The sequence below is a fragment of the Notechis scutatus genome, chromosome 7 (assembly GCF_049901735.1).
Source record: "Notechis scutatus isolate UNSWTSFEM ecotype Mainland chromosome 7, rNotScu1.2, whole genome shotgun sequence".
Classification (NCBI taxonomy): Eukaryota; Metazoa; Chordata; class Lepidosauria; order Squamata; family Elapidae; genus Notechis; species Notechis scutatus.
Window position 1 is genome coordinate 25449557 of NC_142015.1, and position 23347 is coordinate 25472903.

At 46.2% G+C, this 23347-nt stretch overlaps 2 protein-coding genes across 2 annotated transcripts; one reads left to right on the top strand and one right to left on the bottom strand.

The window, feature by feature from the left end:
- Nucleotides 1–1142: 1142 nt before the first annotated feature.
- C1QTNF5 (C1q and TNF related 5) lies at nt 1143–8494 on the top strand. The gene is made up of 3 exons (XM_026687972.2): nt 1143–1262; nt 3893–4123; nt 5362–8494. Exons 2-3 carry the CDS (start codon nt 3904–3906, stop codon nt 5877–5879), a joined length of 738 nt encoding a protein of 245 aa, XP_026543757.2. The 5' UTR covers nt 1143–1262; nt 3893–3903; the 3' UTR covers nt 5880–8494.
- An 8727-nt stretch (nt 8495–17221) lies between these two features.
- Nucleotides 17222–22878, bottom strand: RNF26 (ring finger protein 26). The gene has a single exon (XM_026687971.2). It carries the CDS (start codon nt 21934–21936, stop codon nt 20509–20511), a length of 1428 nt encoding a protein of 475 aa, XP_026543756.1. The 5' UTR covers nt 21937–22878; the 3' UTR covers nt 17222–20508.
- Nucleotides 22879–23347: the final 469 nt, after the last annotated feature.

Below are 23347 nucleotides of genomic sequence, written 5' to 3' on the forward strand. Positions count from 1 at the left end.
TTTCAATGCACGTCGAGAAATTTCTTATGTTCACTCTATAAGCAAAAGGCCCTCTTCCCATGCTCGGTGGTTGTGTCCCCACAGCTGATGCCCAGACATGCAGACACCGTTCTGTATAAACCCTGGCACACATTCAGCTGTCTGGCTACGACATAACAGGGTTGCACTGTTTGTGGCTGAGCTTGTGGTGAAAATCCTGCTGTGATTGTAGCATGCTCTATGACCGGGGCAAAACACAAAACTTTGAGGTGGTTGGTTTAGGGCACTGCGTGGGTTAGGAAACTTTGCCACTGTGTTTTCCAAACAAGAGGCACAATTTTAGGTAATGCCAGCCTTTTGTGGCATCTCTCCAGGGGTAACAGCCCACCACAAACAGGACAAAGTGAGTTATTCACTTAAAGTAGTCCTTGAGTTAAAATCGCAAGAATTTCCATGGCTGTGTTGCTGAGCGAGTCACGTTTGATTTTACAATCTTTTTCTCGAGGTTGTTCAGTGAACCTCTGCAATTGTTCACTGAACCTTCCAGTTGGTAAGCAAATCTGCCTTCACCCATTGACTTGGTTTGTCAGAAGTTGGCTGGGAAGGTCACAAATGGTGATCACGTGATTCCCCAAGATGCTGCAGCCATAGGCTGGCTGGGGAATTCTGGGAGTTGATGTCCAGGCATCTTAAAAGTTGCCGAGTTGAGAAATACCGAAAGCTCTTTTCCAACTCAGAAGAAAACTAGAAATGTGATGCTTACAACAATCACATTTTGATCAGGGTGATGAGCCATTGAGCTATTTAGCAGCAGAACAGTACACCAGGGCTGGGGAATTCTGGGAATTGAAGTCCCCGGGTCTTAAAGTGTTGAGAAACACAGATTTTTATGGAGGTTTTCCCTTTGTCCATGACTTTTTCCATATCCTTGGGGGGAAAAAAAACCCTTCCTCCTTTCTCTTCTCCTCCTGACCTATCCCAGGGACATCCGGATGGGATGTCCTATCCACACATCCCCACCCCTGCCTAGCGTCCCGGCTGTGCTGCTCAAACACCAGCCTGTTCCTTCCCTTGCAATGTAGTTTTTGGCAGTCTCTCATTTCCTTTAAAAATTTTGGGAGGAGAGACCAAGACAGAGAGAGAGAGAGAGGAGGGAACTAAGGGGGGGGGAGGCCGGCCGGCGGAGCTCCCTAAAAGCCCTCAAAAGCAGCCAGCTGGCCGTTCGGAAAGTCCGTTCCTCCTGGGGAGAAGCAAGGAGAGATAAAACCCCAAAGGGAAACCAGGTAAGGGAGGAATCTGCCCCCCCAAATATCTGCATATGTGCAAAGAAGATTCCCCAAAGCTGCTGGGGCCGGGGATCCCTTTTCCTCCCCATCTTGGGGTACTGGGGGCCCCTCTTTTCCAGCTTGGGACTTTCTGGAGGTCTGGACTGCAGAGCCTATCATTCCCAGCCAAGCTGGTTAGGAAAGATGGGAGCCTAGGTCAGCGCAAGGCGGGTTTGGAATCTGCTGAGGCTGTATTGCTTCGGATAGGCAGGGGGCACAGCCTTGTTTACACACACACACACACACACACACACACACACACACACGAAAGTTTGCTGATTGAACATTGGAAGTCCTTGATTGGATGTCTGGCTGGCCAAAATGCATCCCGGTGGGGGATTAAACAAGGAAAGTAAACACAGGAGAAAAGGGGCTTCTGGTATTTTATTTTGCCCTTAAGCAGGAAAGGGTGGGGGCTGTTGGGAGACAAATTACGCCCCCCAGGATCCACCCGGTGGTCTCCCCCCCACCCAAAATATTAGAGATTCAGATCTTACCCATTCCTGACATTCCTTTCTTCGGTTCCTTAACCCGAAGAACTTAAGGGCACCTGTTTGATTTTCCTCCCATTTTCTCCCTTGCAAGGGAGGATCTCGGGTGAGAGAGAGTGAATTAGACAGCCCAAGGATGATTTGAAGGAGAATCACAGTTTCCTTTCCTTTCTCTCTCTCTCTCTTTTTTTTTTTTTTTTCTGGATTTTCTGTTTTTTCTTTGGAGACATTTTGCTTCTCATCCAAGAAGCTTCTTCAGCTTTTCCTTTTTCTTTCTTTTTTTCTTTCTTTTCCTTCCTTCCTTCCTTCCTTCCTATCTATCTATCATCTATCTATCTATCTATCTATCTATCTATCTATCTATCTATCTATCTATCTATCTATCTATCTATCTATCTATCTATCTATCTATCTATTAATCAATCAATCAATCTATCTATCTATCTATCTATCTATCTATCTATCTATCTATCTAACATCTATCTATCTATCTATCTATCTATCTATCTATCTATCTAATCTATCTCTTATTTGATTCGATTTGATTGATATGCAGCCCATCTCCGTATCCAGCGCCTTCCTCCGTTGCTATCAGGAAAAAGAACCGCTTCTTTCTTCCCAGGCAGCTTTTTGCTTCTTGTGCCTTGAAAAGCAAACTCAGCACAGGAAATGCAGACACATCCGGAGCCCCCGGAGGATGCCAGAGCTTGCAATGTTGGAGGAGAGGGTGGGGGGTGTTGAATCAAATATGCCAGGGATCGATCCTGGTTGGCTGAAAGGCGTTTTTGGAAAGGGGTTGGGGTTTGGGTGTTGAGGAATCCTCATCCATTTCCTCTTGCTCTCTCATAGTCAAACTTTTTGTAAATTTCAGTGTTTGGGTTCATTTATGCCGGGAGAGGCTCGGGGTGGAAATCTGGCCTGTCAGGAAAGTATTTAAACTCCAATCTGAAAGAGGAGGGGATGTTCTCTTAAAGGCAAAGGCACTCGTGCGCATCGACTGGAACTCTGCTTTTCCTGATGAATGAATCAAAAACTCTCAGTGACCGATCAATATATATATTTTTTTAGCAGAAATCAATGCATTCAGATATGTAGATGTGCAGAAAGTGTGGTCTTTCCTTGTGCCCTGCTGCAGTTTGGCAAAAAGGAAACGGTTGTTTTTCCACTGATGGGATAAACTCCCCCCACCCTCACACACACAAACACACTTTCCCTTACTCACTTTCACAGTCTCACAAACACACAAACATGACCCCCTGGGTGCTAAACAATGCCTGTCTCTCTTCCTCTTCTAATTTCCAATAGCAGCAGCCAGGGCTAATCCTAAGATTAGGTTGCAAAAATGATTGGACGACACACACACCCCGGGGTTGATCTAGATCAGCGGTTGCCAACTGGTGGGCCATGAGAAAATTTTGGTGGGCCGCAGAGAAATCTCACCCCCAGAGCACCTGCCCAAAGCAATTAATCCAGGCTGCGCAGAAACACAAGGCTGCACCGCCCACATGGCCTGCGGGAACCTTCCCCACTCACTCAATCCTTACCCAGCAAACTTGGCTGCTAAATTGCTATTTTTCCTTTTTCCGCCCATCAGGTGTTCTGCTGTGCCTGGAGATTTAGATTAGCTAGGAAGCAGGAAATGGTTGGATTTCTTGCTTTCTAGCTAGTCTTTAGATCTTCAGCTCTGCTTCCCTTAGGACTGAAGGTTTGCTTGCAAACAAATTCAGTGCAGACTCACGGCAAGCAAATTTGAGAGACTGAGCTAGCCGATGGCAGATAGATAGATCACTGAATGATTCTGTGAGCAACTCAATCTGCCTGCCTGCTTTGCCTGATTTTGGGTAAAAGTTGCTCTTTTTTTAAATAAAAAATCAATATTTATATAAATATTCATAATATTCACATACAAGCCATGCCCAGCCAGTCACATGAACACCAAGCCACACCCACAAATTAGGCCACACCCACAGAACCGGTTAGTGGTCCCTGGGAGTTAAAATTATGAGTTTGGTGGTCCCTGAGGGCCAAAAGGTTGGCGACCCCTGATCTAGAGTGACCTTTCAGATCTCCAACTTTTGTGATTCCCCGATTCTTCAGGCCTCGGGAACATGGAGCAGGTGCGCTTCCTTTTTCTTTTCTTCCTCGCCCTGGCCAAGGAGGTGGCGCTGTTGGAAGACAACAAGATCCCCAGTTTGTGCGCGGGGCAGCCTGGTCTCCCCGGGACACCTGGAACTCACGGCCACCAAGGTTTGCCCGGCAGGGATGGTCGTGATGGACGAGATGGGCCTGCAGGTCTTCAGGGAGAGAAGGGCGAAGCTGGCCATCCAGGTAAGAAAAGGGATGGAATAATAAGTTGACTTTTCTGCTGGGATCAAATCATTTCAGGATTCTGGGGCAGAATAACTTTTCTCCAAATCTCAGAATGCCCAATATTGGGGACCCCCAATTTAAGGAGGGAAATGAGTGAGAAAAATGTTATTCATCAGCCCAACTTTTCAAGAGTTGTGCTCAGGAAACAAGAATGTAATGACAGGTTTCCAATACATGAAAGAGGTTTCAAAGGAACCTGGGACAGGCATCAAATTTACTATATTCGTAGACCCAGAAAAAAAAGAAGACTTTAACCAGGCGAGGTGTCTGCATGGGGACATCGAAGCAGCAGGATGGGGAGGTGAATACACAATTGAAGACCTCCCTTTTTTATAAAGAGGTGGGAGTTCAGGTATGCAATCATGAGCATGGTCCCTGACCCTCATGATGAACCTCATTTTGATGTTACAGACTCAGTTTAAATATGTGCTGCAATTGTTATTGAACCTTCAGTCTTTCCTTCCTTCCTTCCTTCTTTCCTTCCTTCCTTCCTTCCTTCCTTCCTTCCTTCCTTCCTTCCTTCCTTCCTTCCTTCCTTCCTTCCTTCCCATCTCCTTCCTTCCATCTCTATGCTCTCCTTTCTTCCTTCTTCTCATTCCCATTTCCTTCCTTCCTTCATCTCTAAACTCTCCTTCCCTTCCTTCCTTCCCTCTATGTTCTCCTTCCTTCCTTCCTTCCTTCCTTCCTTCCTTCCTCATTCCCATCTCCTTCCTTCCGTCTCTATGCTCTTTCTTCCTTCCTCTCATTCCCATTTCCTTCCGTTCTTACTCTCATTCCCATCTCCTTCCTTCCTTCCCTCTATGCTCTCCTTCCTTCCTTCCTTCCTTCCTTCCTTCCTTCCTTCCTTCCTTCCTTCCTTCCTTCCTTCCTTCCTTCCTCATTCCCATCTCCTTCCTTCCGTCTCTATGCTCTTCCTTCCTTCCTCTCATTCCCATCTCCTTCCTTCCTTCCCTCTATGCTCTCCTTCCTTCCTTCCTTCCTTCCTTCCTTCCTTCCTTCCTTCCTTCCTTTCTTCCTTCCTTCCTTCCCTCTCATTCCCATCTCCTTCCTTCCTTCATCTCTAAGCTCTCCTTCCTTCCTTCCTTCCTTCCTTCCTTCCTTCCTTCCTTCCTTCCTTCCTTCCTTCCTTCCTTCCTCCTGTTTAACCCTCCATTCTTGCTCTCACCCAACTCTGCTTTTACTTTTTCTCCCTGAAGGACTGACAGGCCTCCGAGGGGACCCAGGCAGCCCCGGCAGCAACGGGCTCCCAGGGGAGAAGGGAGCCCAGGGGGAGTGTGCAGTGGCACCCCGTTCGGCCTTCAGTGCAAAGCGCTCCGAGTCCCGCAGCCCCCCGCTGCCCGACGAGCCCATCGTCTTCGACATTGTCCTGATTAACGAGCAAGGCCACTATGACAGCAACACTGGCAAGTTCATGTGTGAAATCCCAGGGTTATACTACTTCACCGTGCACGCCACCGTCTATCGGATGAGCCTCCAGTTCGACATCATGAAGAACGGCAAGTCGGTTGCCTCCTTCTTCCAGTTTTACGGCAACTGGCCCAAGCCGACCTCTCTGTCCGGAGGCAGCCTGGTACGGCTGGAACCTGAGGACGAAGTCTGGGTGCAGGTGGCAGTAGGCGAGTACACTGGCTTCTACTCCAGCGTGAAAACAGACAGCATCTTCACCGGGTTCCTCGTCTATTCCTACTGGCAGAACTCCCCCGTCTTTGCCTGAGAGGCAGACCAGGAAATCAGCCAGCATCCTAAAGTCTCACATCCTGGGCCTGGTTTATGTCAAGAGCCCCAAGTCCCTTTCTGACCCGGGGGTGCAATACCCTTTAGCTGACCCTATTGAAACTAGGAGATTAGGAGGGGACAGGTCTCTGTTAATTCCCGGTGGCCCAGAGCACCACAGAGAAACCAATACTTTTCTCCAGCATCACCCTAATGCAGGTAGTCCTCGACTTACAACCAAAACATCCACTTGTGTCGCTGTGGTTTAGCAAATCACTGCAGGCCTAAATGATTCTTGCAAATTGGGCTTCCCCGATTTGACTTTGCCAGAAACAGGCTAGGAAGGTGGCAAATGCTGGCCGTATGTCCTTGGGAGGCTGCAACCATTACAAATACACAGCAGTTCCCAAGAGCCCGAATTTTGATCCCAAAGTTCTGTGACAGAATGAGGACTGGTTTTAAGTCGCTTTCTTCAGCGCCGTCATGACAGCCGCTAAGCAAACGGTCTCTTCTAAAGGGAAGGAGTTCCATTCCACCTCTTCCTTCCCTGAAATCAGAAGTCCTCCAAAGGGTGGGCTTGAGGCTCTCGGCCAATTCTTCAGCTCTCTCTCCACGAAAAGAGGTTTAATTTCCAATCCCTCTTTGGCCACGAGGCCCCTTCCTGATTTCAGAGGTTTTTATGGGGAGGAATGCAGGAACCAAAATCCTCATGACAATTATGGAAATTATGGTGACCGAACAGAGCTGTGCCATGTGAAACCCAAAGGTACAGATGGCCCTCTCCCAAAAAAAAGCTTTGGGTTGTGGCCCTCCCCAAACGTGACCGTGAGGAAAAAAAAATATATAGATGTGAAATAGATGATGATGATGATGATGATGATGATTCAGTTATATCCAACTCCAACTCTTGGGTGATTCGATGGGCCAAGATTCTCAACTCCACATCTTGCATTAAGTACCGTGTTTCTCATATAATAAGGCCAGGTCTTATTTTCTTTTGAGCCCCCCAAAAATGGCTAGGTTGTCTTTTCGGGGGTGACTTAATTCCCGCCCTTGCATCTTTGGGCGGGCGGGTGGGCGGCGACAGCTTGGATGTTGACCTCGGCGTTGGTGGGGCACTTCGTATCGGGGTCAACGCAGGCAGCACCATATCCGGATGTGCAACAAAAGTACTTCCTAACGGCAAGCCCCCCCACCATTCCCCCCATTTCGCATGTTTTAATATAGGCCTTAATTTGGGGAGAGGGGCTTAATTTCATTTCATGCCTATAAAACATGCTGGGACTTCCTATTAGGGGAGGCCGTATTGTTGGAGAAACAGGGTATATTGAATTACCCTGTGTTTCCATTTAATTGAAAACATCCATGTCAAATGAAAAAGCAAGCCAGGAGGTTCTTTTCATCTTGGCTCCACACGTTTTGGAATGCCGTCTCCAGAATGTGATCCGAAGAATTGGGCTGCTGGCCTTGAACAAGGTGCGACCTTGCTTTAAAGCAAAGCTGCATTCACAAGACACTTAACCAAGCCTACACGGCACACAAGCCTTGGTTGGGTTCTGCCTGCCTGTGCCTCTCAAGTCTATACTGGGCCAACTCAAGCTGGCTTGTCCACAGTTCCGTGTTTTGTACTTCCCCAAAAATGGATTAATTCCATGCTCACATAAGTCACGAGGGGAGGAGTGGTCCTTTTGCACAGGAGAACAGAGCTGGAAAGCAGGTTAGTGGGGTGGGGAGGGAAGGGGGATTTTGCAGTATCCTTCCCCTGCCATGCCCACCAAGCCACGCCCACCAAGCCATGCCCTGTCCACCAAGCCATGGCCACCAAGCCACACCCACAGAACCAGTAGTAAAAAAAAAAAAATTGAATACCACCACTGCCTCCTCCCCTCCAAGCTGAAATAAGGGAAACTTATTTCAACTCTCCCCAAAGAGAGAAAGATTAGCAAGTTCCTGCAGTCACTTTTGGTATGCAGAAGATGAACTGGCCATTTTTATCTTGGGTTGGCTTGCATCTTCCGACTGCTACAGATAATTAAGTTAAAGTTTGCTTCAACCTCCCTTCTCCAGCATAAATGCTGGCTGGGGAATTCTGGGAATTGAAGTCCACTTGTTTTAAAGTTGTCAAGATTGAGAAACACGGCAATGACTACCAAACTGACCAGCCATCCCAGAAGCATCCAATGCAAGCCAATACGGTATGAAATCATAGGATTCGTGATGGCATCATCCTAACATTATGCAGTCTGTCACTTCATGTCCCTTGTCCTCTGCTGGAAAAACCCAGCCTTCAGCAGCAGTCCACGCAGAGGGTCCATCTAGCAGGGTTCAAGCTGCAAGAGACATTTGAAGAAAATGTGGTGCATTTTAGCCAAATTTGAAGAAATTGGGGTCAGAAGGGGGGAGGGCCCTCCCACATGAGCTGACGTTTGCGGTAATGGAGCATAGAAGGTTCTGTCCACTAGAGGGCACCCTGAGCTCAAGTTGCATTTGATAGCCAAGTTTAATTCTGCAATTAACCTGGTTTGTAAGTTTTGTACCCATTTCTTTTCGTACAAAGAGATTTCGCCTATTTGGTTACATTTTCTCAGTGCAATAAATGTTTCTGTGCATATCTTCCCTTTCCCTATCGTTCTCCACTGATTCCACCTCTCAAATTTCTTAAAATACAATGTCAATAATTTGGAGTACTTTTAATTGTCTGAACAAAGCAACAGCAACTAGGTGCAAATCTTTTGGGAGCTGGAGGGCGAAAGCCATTCAATGCACTGGGTGACGTAGCAAAACAAGTTGAAGCTTTAAATCAAAAATGGGGGTACAGAAAAAAAACACCATGTAAAATCCAAACCATCGGGTCAGTAGCTCCCTTTGTACCATCTGCAAAGCTTGGGTGGCGGTGGCCTTGTCTAATCTCGGTTACTTGTTCACGTGAGTGTGATTTATATGCTGTGCAAAATCGGCCCCTTGTGCTGCCTTGTGCTTCAAGACTTTGTACAAGTGCAGAAAGCGAGTGATTCAATCTCCCTCTGAAGGGTGTGTTGGAAAAACAGCCTCATCAAACTCTCCAGCATCCTCCAGCATGGCTGACGGTTCAGCAGTTTTTGGCATGAAAATGAATTATTTCTGGCTGATGAAATGTTCCGGCTCTCTGGCCATGCATGGAGTAGAGCAAGTGAACTCTGAGGGCGGAGCTTAAAGCAAACTGGGGTGGTGCCAAGGGATGGCATCCAATGGAATCAAACCTAGAATCCTGCATCCAGTTTTGTTCACCACACTATTAAAAAGATGTTGAAACTCTAGAAAGAGTGCAGAGAAGAACGACCAGAATGATTAGGGGACTGGAGGCTAAAACATAGGATGAACGGTTGCAGGAACTGGGAACTGGCTAGTCTAGGGAAGAGAAGCACCAGGGGAGACAGGATAGCAGTCTTCCAATATATGAGGGGCTGCCATAGAGAGGTAGGGGTCAAGCTACTTTCCAAGGCATCCAAAGGCCAGACAAGGAATAATGAATGGAAACTGACCAAGGAGAGATTCAACCTAGAATAAGGAGAAATTTTCTGGCAATGAGATCAACCGATGGAACAGAAATTGCCTTCAGAAGTTGTGGAAGCTTCATCACTGGAGGATTTCAAGAAGAGATAGGACTGCCATCTGTCAGAAACGGTGTAGGGTCTCCTGCTTGGGTGGGGGGTTGGACTAGATGACCTACAAGGTCCCTTCCAACTCTGTTAATCTGTAATCTGAATTGCTTAACTCCAGAGGTTGGAGCCCCAGAGGTTCAGAAGAGTCCAAGCGATTGACTGCAGCTGTTTCTGCTTGGGATACTAAATTTTCACATCACTAGAAATCCTAAAGGGTGGTGGGGATTTAACCAGCTGCAAAGAACATTTCTAAAAGGCTAAATAAAAGTCTAGAGCAGTATTTCTCATGTGGGACTTCAACTCCCAGAATTCCCAGAATATTGGGTTGGAGGCATAGAGCTCAATAGCGTTGTTTGTTCTTCAGAGGCTTTTTTTTCCCATAGAAAGCTATACTGGGGACAATCCCTGCTCAGATTTTGCCGTGAAGCTCCAAGATCATCTTTCTTTTCCTGTCCGGGTTAAGAGATTTCCAGTGTGAGAACTTCAGTAACGGCAGGGGGAGAAAGGTCCTTTATTTTTAGCACGCGCTTTGCATTCTTACCCAAAATAGATCTCCTCCGGGCCATTTTCCTAAATCCTTCTGGAGCCTTCCCAGATGTTTGCAGAAGTTTCCCAGTGTTGGCTCGAGGGACAAAGTCTTTGAACTTGAGGGCCACATCTGGCAATTTCCAGGGAGCTGGGAGGGAAACCTCGCCACTCCCACAAACGCCTGATATCAAGTTAGTGTGTTTGTATGGCCAAGCCAAGCCAAGCCATCCCATTTATTTTCAAGGCAGGTTTCTGCAAATCCCAGTGGTGGCTTCATTGGTTCTTGGGTTTTGGCTCTGGGACACTTCCAGGATGCTGGCTGAGAAGACCCACCTAAAACAGGGTTCAAGAAGCTGGGAAGGTGGGGGCATTCTGGGTCCCTCTGGGTCTATCAGAGTATGTCTAGTCTAACGAAAAGAAGGTCTGAGAATGACTTGACAGCAGTATTCCAATATTTGGAGGACTGTCAGAAATAAGATGGGGTCAACCTATTTTCCAAAGCACCCGGAGGTAAGACAAGAAGCAATGGGTGGAAAATAATCAAGGAGAGATCCAACCTAGAAATAAGGAGAAATTCCCTGACGGTGAGAACAATTAATCAGTGCAACTGCTTGCCTAAGGAAGTTGTGGATGCTCCAACACGGGAAGTTTTTAAAGAAGACACTGGACAGCCCTTTGTCTGGAATGGCAGAGGGTTGGACTGGAAGACCTCCAAGGTCCCAACTCTGTTTGTGTTCTATGTTCTGGTTCAGCAGGAATGATCTCGTCAAATAAAAGCACCCCATGGGGTCAAGGCTGACGAAGGGCCTCTGTCCCAAATGACGTGGGCGTTGCATAGCTCTGAGCCAGGACTGTAACAAAGAAAGGCTATGTTTTCTGTCCTGGAGCCTCTGCAGAGCCCATCTCACATCTCCCTATACACCCACCCACAATAACCACCCCATTTCATTCTCAACCACATCTTCCCCTCCCTCCATTCCAAACATCCTCTCCTTCTCCGTCCATATCAAGAATGGAAGCAACCAGGATCTAAAACCTGTAACAAATTGGACCATACTGAAAATCCTGCCTGGTCACAATCACTCAGTTGCAGAACTGCCTGAAATACAGATTAGGCGAAATCCAATTGATATGAACAATTCTGTTTGGGGCCAGGAAGATCTGACTTATTCTCCGATTGTTGGAGGGTTTGAAATTTTTGTGTCCAAAGAAAAAAGGGTCTCCAATTCCATCACCTGAAAAAGTTGGTGTCTTCAATCCACCACATGAAAGTCTTCTGGTTTGATGCAGACTTTGGGGGGGGGGGTGGAAATCTACCTCTTTGCTGCTAGCTTTGTGGCTCAGCTGCTTTCTCCTAGCTGAGGAAAGCCTCATTAACTTATTCCCTTGTTTTGAGCTTAGAGGTATTCCTCCCCCCTCATTTAGAGATTAGAGGGTGAGAAGATGCCCCAAAGCTGGGAGGGGTTCAGCTTGGCATCTGCTGCCTTGAATGGCTAACAGACCAATGGTGCTGAAAGTACCTCCTTCCTCATTAAAGTAGCCACCTGCGCTTGTCTGTGCTGTCCTCCCTTGACAGCCGGGTCTCCAATTTTGCAAACAAAGAGAGGAGGTTTGAGGTGGGTGGAAAAGAATGACTTAGGGGGGATAAATTAGGTGGGTGGACGCTGCACAGGGGAGACAAATGGAGCAAGACGCCTGACTCAGTTCTCTATTAAATGGGATTATTATTTTTCTTGAAACAAAACAACAGGCATGGAATTCAACCTTTGGCACAGAACTTGGGGCAAAATTTGTGATTCTCCATCTCTGCCAACAGGGATGGTCTGCAGGGATGGGGGCAATCAAAACATCAAGATGGCCACAATCGTATGATTTGAGCCATCTTCCTTTTACATGACATTAAAGTTGAGGCCACGTTAGTTCCCGGATAGATAGGAAGCCAACTAACTGTCTCTTCTGAAAGCGTCCTTGGAAGTTCTCAAGAACTTTTTGAGCGCTATGGCTACAAGATGGTAGAAGGTGGATTTGACACCTTTATTATTACTCCCATGGTGTTACCTAGTTTTTACAGTACTGATAAGGCAGGGCAAGGCTTCATTACCTTTGGTTTAACACTAATAATTCTGCAAGATAGCATGGGCTGAAAAATCAAAGTTGGAGCAAAGTCCCCCCAAATCCCTCAGGGGGCTCCAATATTTGAGCGAGGATGTCCGACTGGATCTCTCTCATCCCATTCCCACAAGGGAACCTCTCTCTGTTGGGAGGCCCAGCTGCATATCTTCTTCCGTCCCAGGAGAAAAATATGTATCTGGGACAGCTTTGAAGAGTCTCAACTTTTCCTGTGGAAAACCAGCAAGGGAAAACTCTGTTGCTAATTTACTCCGCTCATAACATGTACAAATGTTGAGTAGCTCATTTGTGGCTTTTCCAGGTCTGCAGAAACCATTCACGGTGGATCTGCAAGAGAAGACTTCATGAGAAACTGGAAGAGGTCAAGTTCTCACTCGCCTTCCTGCCCCAGATTGTGCAGAAAACCCATTTTTATCCATCAAGGTATGTTCCATCACTGAGGACGGTTAGCTATTTAATGGCTGCTTTGTGCTCCGGAATCGAAAGTTCAGAACTTTTTCCAAAAAAGGATTTACATGTCAGTATCTATCGGTATTTTCCGCCTCTTGTTCCTTGTAGAGGAACCGAGCAATGAGTAAACATTGACTTAACAAGAGTTTCTGGAAGAGAAAAATATTTAATTTTCTCTCTGCAGAATATTAGTGACAACTTGGAACAAATGGGCAGCTGGTGAACATTCAGGCATTAAGTGATTTCATCTGTCATTTCTGCATGATAGCAACCAATGATTCACAAGCATCAGCAGAACAATGTTACTTCAGTCAACAGCATAAAGTTTTCCCCATCATCTTCTCACCAGTTCTTCCTTTTCTTTCGTCTCTCAAGTGAGTCAGGAACTACTTATATCCAAGAAAATAGAAACATTTTCATCCTTCCTCGCTCTTGAATGCTCAATCTCAACATCGGTGAGATGTTGGCTGACATGTCTTCTTCTGTGGTCCTCTTCTGTGGAAGGCATTCTTTCTCTTCCCACATCTTAGGCATGGAGAGGACAGCAATCCAGCAGTGTGCCGCATATCCAATGCCCATAGAAATGGGAAAGCTTTCTTGCCCTGGGCAGGCCACGAACATGATTTTGGCTACACTCTATGGACACCCTGCTCTGCTATGGCAAGACAGGACCAGGAAACAGAAGGTCCAAAAAGAGTATCCTCAACTAAGCTGTTTCCAAAGATTAGCCAAACAGGTGACAGTTTTGACCATCTCATTTATTTGCAGGTGGCCTAAGCGCCCACGCAGGTTATACACCATGGGAAGCGCCGCCTAGAAACAACCTCATGGATTATGGCAAACACAACCTTGGCTCACAACTAAGTGCCCAGCTCTGCTTTATAGCTGCTGGAAATAGAGCCGTGAAGAGAAATATGGCAGGGAAACTTGGAATCCCAGCAGTGATTGTCACCTGTTTGCAAAACACCATCTAGGATAAACAGACACACAAGGCAAAAAGGCAAGGATTTGTCGCAAGCCGCTTAATGTTCTTGATTCAGTGCCAAATCAGATATGTTTTGAGGATTGCTTTAAAATCTTGTTCCCATAAGTTTGAAAGGGTTATTTTTTTTTAAAAAAAAAAGTCAATTCCACAAGGACTAGAACTTATTCTACCCTCATTATAAATAGACACAGATATAGAATGAGGAAGAGGACAGTTTATCCAGAGGAAAAAAAAAGGATTTGATATTTGAACTCGTATCCCCCCCAAATGTAATTTTTTTCCAAAAAGGGCTTTCAGCTGGATGAGAAAAAAAGGAGGAATGTTTATCGAGAAAGGCTGCAGTGGAGGAAAACGACCTTACGCTGCCCAGCACAAAGACAGTTTCCTCCTCCAGAATTCCCTTGGTCACTCATGGGAATTTATGTAGATCTTGGATTGCTGATGCAGTGGTGGAAGAATTAATTGCATGTATGAACCCCAGAACTGGTGTTTGGAGGAAGGAGGCTGCAGTGATACTGATGTCTGTGGTACGAAATTGGGACCAAAATATTTTAAGGACAAAATAGTTCCCTCCCTGCAGGGACAGAGAGAGAAACAGACACACAAACACACTGGAACCTAATTCTTCAACCCTTGATTGGTGGTTCACTGATATCATTCTGTCTTACGCATCATACTAAGCTTCACGTAGCCAGTGAATATCCAATGCAGCAGGCTATACTGGTAGTCTTCAACTTACAACCATAAGCGAGCCTAGGATTTCCACTGTCACTCACAATGGTGATTGAAGCAGTCACGTGACCAGAAGCGATTTCACTTTTTTTGTAGCCGTTAAGGGAGTTATTATATTCCTATGGGTGTTGTTGTTGTTTTTTTGTCAGAAAACACTTGAAAAGGCCGGAAATTGGCAAAAAAAATGTTATAAATCAGTCATGGGACTGTAGAACGTTGCAATCAGCCATAAAGGTGAGCCCGTTGCTAAGTGGTTGCCGAAATGTAGTCATGTGACACCCCAGGAGTGTGCATGCGGCTGTCAGAACTCTGGAATCAGGTCATAAGTGGCTTTTGGAGACTCTGTCATAACATTGAATGGTCGTAAATTAAAGCCTATTTGTAACTTTAGGGAATGGAAGAATGAAGGCATGGACCCATCAATTGTGGTTTATGCAATGAATGTGGTGCAACAAGTAACTACAGCAGAGTGACAAATGTATTTGGGAAATGCTGGGTTTCTTGGTTTAATGGCTATGATTTAAGAAAACCAATTGACTGATATTTCAGGGGCCAAGCGGCCTTAAGAGGCAAGAAGGAACAACCGTGTACCATCCAAAGCTTTCTTCAGTCAGAGGGGGAGCATTATATTGTTTGAGTAGCCCCAATGGGGAGGCTTGAGTAACAGTAAAAGAATTGGAAGGTACCTTGGAGGTCTTCTAGTCCAACCCCTTGCTCAAGCAGAACCTACACTGTTCCAGATAAAATGGTTGTCCAGTCTCTTAAAAACCTCCAGTGTTGGAGCACCCACAAGTTCTGGAAGAAAGTGATTAATTGTGTCAGGAAATTTATCCTCAGTGGTAGGTTGGTTCTCTCCTTGGTTAGTTTCCAGCTGTGCCCCAAGACAGTCTCTATCTCTTGCCAAGGGTGCTCAACAGACCGTGTTTTCTCTGGCAGAAAGCGAGTGATTCTGTTGAAGATAAGCTGCGTATGTTCTGTTGTGGTCTTGTAATCATCCTCAGGAAATTTCCACAGAGCGGTTCAGGAGGTCATTAGCCAACCACATGGCTTTTTATACGGAATATCAGCGAGGGCACAGAGGCAAGTTTCGAAAGGACGCGCTGTTCTAATTCACAAACTGTAAATCAGGGTTATCTCGGATGTGTGTTGATTACCTCAACAGATTGCTATGTCTCAAAAGTTCTTCTGATGTCCGGTTCAGATTCTTTCATTTAAGATGAAATCGGTCAGATATGCGCCTACATTTTTTTTGCTTGTCGTGTTTCGTTTTGATGGCTGAAGATGGGGTTTCTTGCAGAAAGATGCTTAGAAAACAGCAAAGAGGGGGCAAAACCAGGAAAACTTCCCAAAGTTGATGTCATCAGATTAGAGGGAGGGAACTGGGGCAGAATACAACCCACTTCAGCAAAAGACTTAAAGCTTCCTCTTCAAGTTTTCTCAATTCAGGCTGGCGATTTTAAAGACCTTGCTGAAGGATAAGCTCTATTATAACTTAGGAGACCGAGATTGCAACTCTTCTATCATAAATGTTTTCACCGGTTGAGTGTGTGTTTTTAGTAAGTTCACCAGCATTTTTCTCCGCTTATCTTCGAATCCCAATCTGATTTGTCTAGTGGAGAATTCCAGTGACTCACTTGACTTGGTTCTTGCCATCTTGGGCAAATTTTGCAGAGACTCGCACTGGCCACCCCAACCCTCATGATCTGGTTTGGCTGGATTTCAGCTGTGCTTCAAAAGGGATTTTCCCCTTCTAGAAGCAATTATTGGAATTTAACTCAGAGCTGCACCCAAGATAGCACTATAGCAATAGCACTTAGGCTTATATACTGCTTCACAGTGCTTCGCAGTCCTCTCTGAGCGGTTTACAGAGTCAGCCTCTTGCCCCCAACAATCTGGGTCTTCATTTTACCGATCTCGGAAGCCTGGAAGGCTGAGGCAACCTTCAGCCTGGTGAGATTCAAACTGCCAAATTGCAGGCAGCTGGCAACAGCCGAAGTAGCCTGCAGTACTGCACTCTGACCACTGTGCCACCATGGTTCAAACAGATACAGAAAAAGGACCCTCCCTTTCAGTTAACAGATTAGGGATAAAAACCAGGAATGGGGAGGACCAACCTCAAAGCTTCATTCAGATGCTGGAACCCTCTGAAGGAAAGGATACTGACGTTACAACCCCCAATAGCTACAGAAAATGAATTTCCTTCCGATATGATCGAATTACCAAATAATTGAATTAAAGCTGCCTTTTATGTACTTTTGATTTGCCTTCTCTAGCTGTGTTTGATAAGCAATGATTCATGGCATATTATAGGAATCCAGTAGATGGGATTTGCTCAACTAATCAGAAGCTCCCAAGGGATTTGCCCAAGGCTGATCTTTCAACCTAGCTGGGATTCCCACGCGTTTCCCAAGCCACGTTCTTTCTGCAACCTGTTGGCCCGGAAAGCATAAAGAACTTTCCACATGTTTAGAAATTAAAAAGGACCCAGAGTGTGTTGTCTCTTGAAAAAAAAAAAATTAGGAAAGAAAAAGAGTAGCAGAATATATTTTCTGGAAAAAAGCTTTTTTTTTTAATTGGTCAAGTTGTTTACATAATGCGAAGTTCACCCAAGCAACCAAATGGTCCCTCCAGAGAGGCAGTCGGATTGTGAGAACACAACAACGCACAGGAAGGGGGTCGGAATGCGTAGCAGATTGGACAAGGCACAGATTAGGAGGAAGCGGCGGCCTCTTTACAAGCAGAGCAGGCACTTCTGCTGTTAAAACTACACTTATCTTTTCCTCTCTCCAACTTTACCTCTACGGTCGGCACCGTGGAATTACCTGCACATGATAAACATTCACAGGCTGAATAAAACCAAAAGGACATTCTTCAGAGACAGGCAAGGAAGAATATATTTTATTCTAACTTCTCTGAAATCCTCAAGTACAGATCAGGATGCGCAAAGCCTTATCAAACGTAAAAAAAAAAAAGAGAGAACGCCCTTCCTCGTTTGCAGGTAAAAAGGACTGGATTAAACAACAAGGTACATCTCCCAACCCTGAACCCAGGTAAATTCAGGAGGATGGTATAGCATTACCCTCCCAGGCCTAGTAACCTTTAGAGAAGATGAACCTAAGTCTTTGGGCTGTCCCAGGTGGGGCACTAGAAGCCTTTAACGCAGAGGTCTCCAAACTTGGCAATTCTAAAGATTTGTGGACTTAAAACTCCTAGACCAGCATGGCCAGCTGGGGAATTCTGGAAATTGAAGTCCACAGGTCTTAAAAGTTCCCAAGTCTGGAGAGAGACCCCTGCTTTAAACCATCACCTCTACTTGGCTCCTGGGTGGTGGAAGTCTGTTTAGAGTCCCCGTCTTTAATTTATAAGAAGCATTTACAAAAAGCATGTGTGTTATAAAAAGAGGAGTCCCTCCTTGCATCTGGAAGCTGTACAAGCCTATTTTATTTATGATGTTAACCCCAGTTATATCTCTGGATCCAGCCTGCTGCTATTCACATTGGATTTCTCTTCCCTGACCTGAACAGCCCCTTCTTTGCATGCACACAAGCACAGGCCTTCAGCACTGCCAGCATTAAGGCACTCAGTTTAGCAATTGGTCAATTCCCTCATTTTACCCCTCCAACTCCTGAGAATCCTGCAGCTTTTCCCAAAATAAAAGGAACTCGGTTCTCTGCTACAGTCAAGCACTGTTTTGCCAATTTAATTCTAAGGTTTAAAATCAGATTAGAAAAAGAAAACAACTTTATTTTCAAGTAAAACAAAATTAAAAACCAGCATAGATGATGGCTGGGGTTTTAATGTCTCCCTGGCTGCGGATGCAGTAAAAAATAAAACCAGTTGCCTCCATGAATAAAAATAGCTCCTCCTTTTGTTTTGAAGGAAGAAAACAAATGGTTCAGGTAGGTGAAAAATGTAGCCAAGATTGGTCAAAAGACAGCAGAGGCCTAAGCTGTGATCCTTATACACCTGTAGCCAGAGAAACACAGACAGCAGCAAATTCCACTTTATACAATGTTCCTCTTGCAAATGGATGATAAATCTTCTCAACGGAGAGATTTCTTCCTTGAATTTGGATGGCACACATTCAAAACCTGCTGTTGAGAATGTTTACAGCTGACTTTGGCATCCCAGTCTAGCAGGATAGGAACTCTGGTTGTTGTTGTTTTTTTAATGCTGGAAAAATCTGCTTTGTGCAAAGGCAGGTTTAGTGCCCTGAAGGCTTTGGACTTGAATTGCACAATCTCCAAAGATACGTCAAGCAACAATCTCAAAAGCAGAGTTTCTGAAAATGCGTTACTCAAGACAGACGCTGAGCCCTGCCCTCCCAGCCTGTGTTAGAGGCACCCGACTTTTCCACAGGATGCTTTAGCCTTCTCGGCAAACCTTCCTGGAAAAGATACACTTCCTAAAATCAACAGGGTTGGATTCCATGCAAGTGTGCCACATTCTCAAACCCCCACCTCTGCAAAGGCTACTTCAATTTGGCCCATTTGCATAGCTGGGATCCGGCCATTGTGCGCTGCGGTTTCAACCAAGTTCCATTTAGAGAAGGAACAGCTATCAATAATTCAGCCATTCCAAAACAAAAAACAAAAAACAGAACAAATATCTTCAGGATTTTAGCCTGAAGATGTTTTTTCCAATTAAAATATTAAAGAAAACAACTGATTCTACTAGGTGGGTGCACTTATCGCCCAACAATTGGCACACTCAGGGCTGGCTTTCGAAGCAATCCTGTTTGATATTTAATGACTGCCTCTCAAAACAACAATCTCTCTTCACCCAAAAGTCAAGCAAACCACTGTAACCACAACTGCCTTCTTTACTTAGAATTACCCTTGCAGGATCTACAAAAGGGGCACCCAACCTTGGTCGCTTGAAGACCTGTGGACATAAACTCCCAGAATTCCCCAGCCAACAAGGTTGGACACCCCTGATTGACAATGTCTCCTTAGAAGCCCCAGCAACTCTGCTTTCCAGAATTAAATTATGACATCAAGAACTTACTTTGTGTTCTAAAACCAGTTCAGATTAGGAATCGTAAAAAGCCTTTTCACTGGCCAAACCCATCCATTTCACTTTTACCTTCCACTGCTGCTTATAAGAGCCATTTGCTAGCTAGCAAACTGTAGTTGGTGCTATTAGGTTCCCAAAATTATCCTCCAAAGAGGAGGGAAGGGAATTAGTTGTGCAACAGAGCTGGAATGTACTATTTTGCATAGATAACCTGTGGAAATTGCATGCTGATAGGTAGAATACGATCTTCCGTAAGTGTAATAAACTAATCTATGAAGCATCTACCTGCTGTCACAGCTACACAGTGTCCAGCTTATATTCTCAGGAATCTGGACAAACATACATAGAGTCTTGGAAATAATATTTGGACTCATGGTATAAAACTGGACATCGAGATGGTCAGTAAGAACTATAATCTAAAACATTAATTGTGCCTTGTGAAACTTTACAATGTATGGCTGTGATAAATGCACACTAGGTTAACATCCCCTTCGGTGGGTAGCACCAAACTCTTGCAGATCAAGGTTTGGAAGTATAGACTTCTCTAGAAGCAGAACTTAATAATAAGTGTGTTACATGAGTCAGGCAATGTTCTACAGAGATCAATAAAACTATCCAGAGGTGAAGTTACAATGAACTTTAAAAAATAAAGAGTGGCAGGAGACATTCTGACTCCAATAATAGAGGCAGAATTATCTTATTCATATTTTCAGTCCTGTTTATCAGCTATGTCCCCTACAGACATCTTTGTTCCAAACACCAATTGATAGAAAACCCAACATATCAGGAATCCAGCACCTGTGCATTTTGTGCTCTGGATGAAAAACAGCCATTAGACTCTTTTAGCCTCACATCTGAATATGGGCACGATTTCACCATCACCTCTCACAACAGGAAGTTTCCCAACTATTAACTGTGATCAGCAATTGGGGTGTTTTCTTTTTCCCTTATGAAAGCAAGAAACCATAAAAACAGAAGTGCAAAAAACAATTCATAGCATTTTTCAGGTTCCGCTAATTGCAACTAGTGTCCCTGGAATTTTTTTAAAAGGGGGTGGGTTTTGACACGGAGAGCCTTTACCAGCTGTTACAGAGGTCCAAAGGCCAGGGACCTCTTGTGCTTTGGCAAAAAGCTGCTTCTCGCAGAGCTCACAGGTAGACGTTGAGAGTCTGCAGGATCATTTGTCTGCATAGTGGGCAGTTGCGTTGGTAGATGGCCTGCTGCAGCAAGATCTCAGTGCATTCTTGGCACAGGCAAAGGTGCCGGCAGGGCAGCAAGAGGACTGTCTTGGTTTGATCCTGGCAAATGACACACTTCTTCCGGTCTTCTTGTTCTTTAAGAAGCCGCCAAGGGTCGTTGTCTTCTTCCAAAGCATTTAGCTGCTCTTTTTTTGCAGTTTTGGTCTGGGAGGCACTTGGTCCTTCCCCCTGAGGCTGTTGTGTGGCTGTTCCCAGATCATTGTCCATTCTGGTCTGGTCCCTGCTGCCTCTTTGGCGGGGACGTGGGGTCCCAGTTGGCCCTTGTCTCCGTGGATATGGTTCTTCTAGAGCCAGTCTCTGTGCCACGGCAGCTCCCCCTGCCCTTTCTTGGGGAGCTTCAAGCACCAGCTGTGGTTGCTGTTCTCCCTGCTGGTCAGCTGCCCAGATGTTCCTGTTCCAACTAAGCACCTCAAGACCCCAGTCTGCCAACCTACGCCAGGTGTGAGAGCTCAACAGCATCTCCAAGGACAAGAGCATGATGTGATAAAGGCGCTGCATGTCCCTGAGCAAGCGATGGTAGGAAGGCATCGTGTTCAAATAGTCGGCCACTTGGTTTGCCAGGGTCCAAGTCAGCTGAGGGTTCAGGATGAAGATGCTGATGACAAGAATTGCAGACAGCAATACCATGCCATACAGGTTGACAAATAAGACATTGATCAGCAGCTTGCTCACTGAGGCCAGGAGATCAACGGCCAACTGGCAGGGAGTCCACAGGAGAATGGCCGTAGCAATGGCACTGCTGGAGAGGCGAGCGAGAAAGGCAACCAGGAGGTCCGTGATCCTCAGAAAGGGGCCAACTATAGTATCCCACAGGGCCAGCCCCACCGCAAAAAGGTTCTGAGTTCCAATGAGGCAGATGTTGATTATGCTGTTGATGAAGTAAGCCACAAGGCTCATGGCTATGGCGCAGACTTCACACATCTGTCTCAGAAGCGTCTGACCAGAGCCAATCAGGTTCCAGAAGCCTCGGTGCACAATTTCTTTGCTTCTCAAGCCCAGGTGGGTGAACAGGTGGCCCAAGACTTTCAAACTCTCCATGCTGGAGCAGAGTCCCCTCAACAAGTTGAGGACAGCGTGCACGGACCCCAGGGTCAAGTAGGACAAGGCCTCCAGGATGCATAGCACAACGACCAGGATCCCATTCCAGAACTGGCCCAGACAGGCCACCGTAGCACTGGGCAGGTTGTAAACGAAGGCGAGGAGCCAGATCAAGATGGAGAGGAAGCTGGAAACGAGGAAGAAGTTGATGTCCAGCAGGATTACCAGCAGATCCAACACTATCCCCATGCCGTTGATCACCAGGAACACTAGATCCATCGCGGAGCTCTTGAAGAATCAGCCGCGGCCAAGAACCAGCCGAGGCCGACTTCCCAGCTTCTTAAAGTCAGCAGGAAGGAGAGGCGCGTTGTGCGTTTTTGCTCCCTAATTTTCTACGTTAAGGGGGTGAAAAAAATAACGCTTTGGCAACCAAGTCCTGCAAAAGTCTTTGCTTGCTGGGCAAACGGGGCGGCCGGTCCAAATTAAGGCTCCCCCAGGTGGACAATTCCTTTCCCCAAAGGGAGGCCAGTCCTTGCCTCAAATCGAGGCATGGGGGCTTGCAAACCACTAGGCCCTGTCCATGGAAGCCTGGGAAAGACCCCTCCCCTTCTTCGAGGGGGGGGGGAATGATTTTTCCTCTCTTCTCGCCCCCCCCCCAGGGGTCTTCCTTGCTGAAATGTATTTGAACGTGACTCTTTCTTGCTTTCTGTCCAGAGAAGCTGCCAGTCCAGCCTTTTAATTCAGTTCAGTCTGGGACCCCTTTCAAAATGGGGAGAGGGGTTGCAAGAGGTCATGCCATAGGTCGAAAAAGGGGTTCTTTGAGGGGGCGCAAGAAGAGCGCCCCAAAACTACTGAGGAGGGGGCTCTGGAGTGGGGGAGGGGAGGGCGCACGGGAATCCCCTCCCCCCCAGGGGGCGTCCCCCCCCCGCCGTGAAGTCCCTCCACACGGAAGGCCGCGGCCTCGTTCCTCCGCCTCGCCAAGCCGGGGTGGGGGCTGCCTCCTTGCCCGCCGCGAGGGGCGCAAGCGACCACTGCCCCTTCAAGCGCCACGACCGACTCCCCACTAAGCGTTCGCCTCTCTTCTGCTGGGCGCCGCCATCTTGGAGGGGAGGAGCGGTAGCCACGACGTCCAATCAGCGAGCGCAAACCCGAGGGACGTTGAGTTTTCCCTCTCGTCATTGGCCGCAGCGGCTGTTGTTTTTCGCCCTGCCGGCGCCGCGATTGGTCCGTTTTGAAAGTCGCCTTTCGGGCGGTTGACGTCGCTCCGAGCGGGAGGGGGGGGGAGGGAGCGTGAGGGGCGTGGCTTCCAGAGGCGAACGGCGGGAACGAGTAGGTCACGTGATTCGAGGGAAGGGGCGCTCCTCACTTTTTCCCCGCCTCCGAGGGGGCGGAGCCTTGGGAGCCCTGAAAATAATAGCTGAAATAATGAATTTTAAATATAGTGTTTGTGGTAAATCCGTTATTAATCTAGTGATATTTTATTCTTCAGCCATTAGGTCTTCTTTAATCTGACATAGCTTTTAATATTTTTTAAAAATAGGGCATTTTTTTTAAAAAAAGTGCTTTGAAAAAATTAATTTAATTTAATTTTAAAAAGTTAATTTGATTTTTTTAAAAAAAAATGTAGGAAGGCTTTTTTGCAAAAGTTAAGGCATATATTTTCGCAAAAATTATTTCAAATTTCACACAG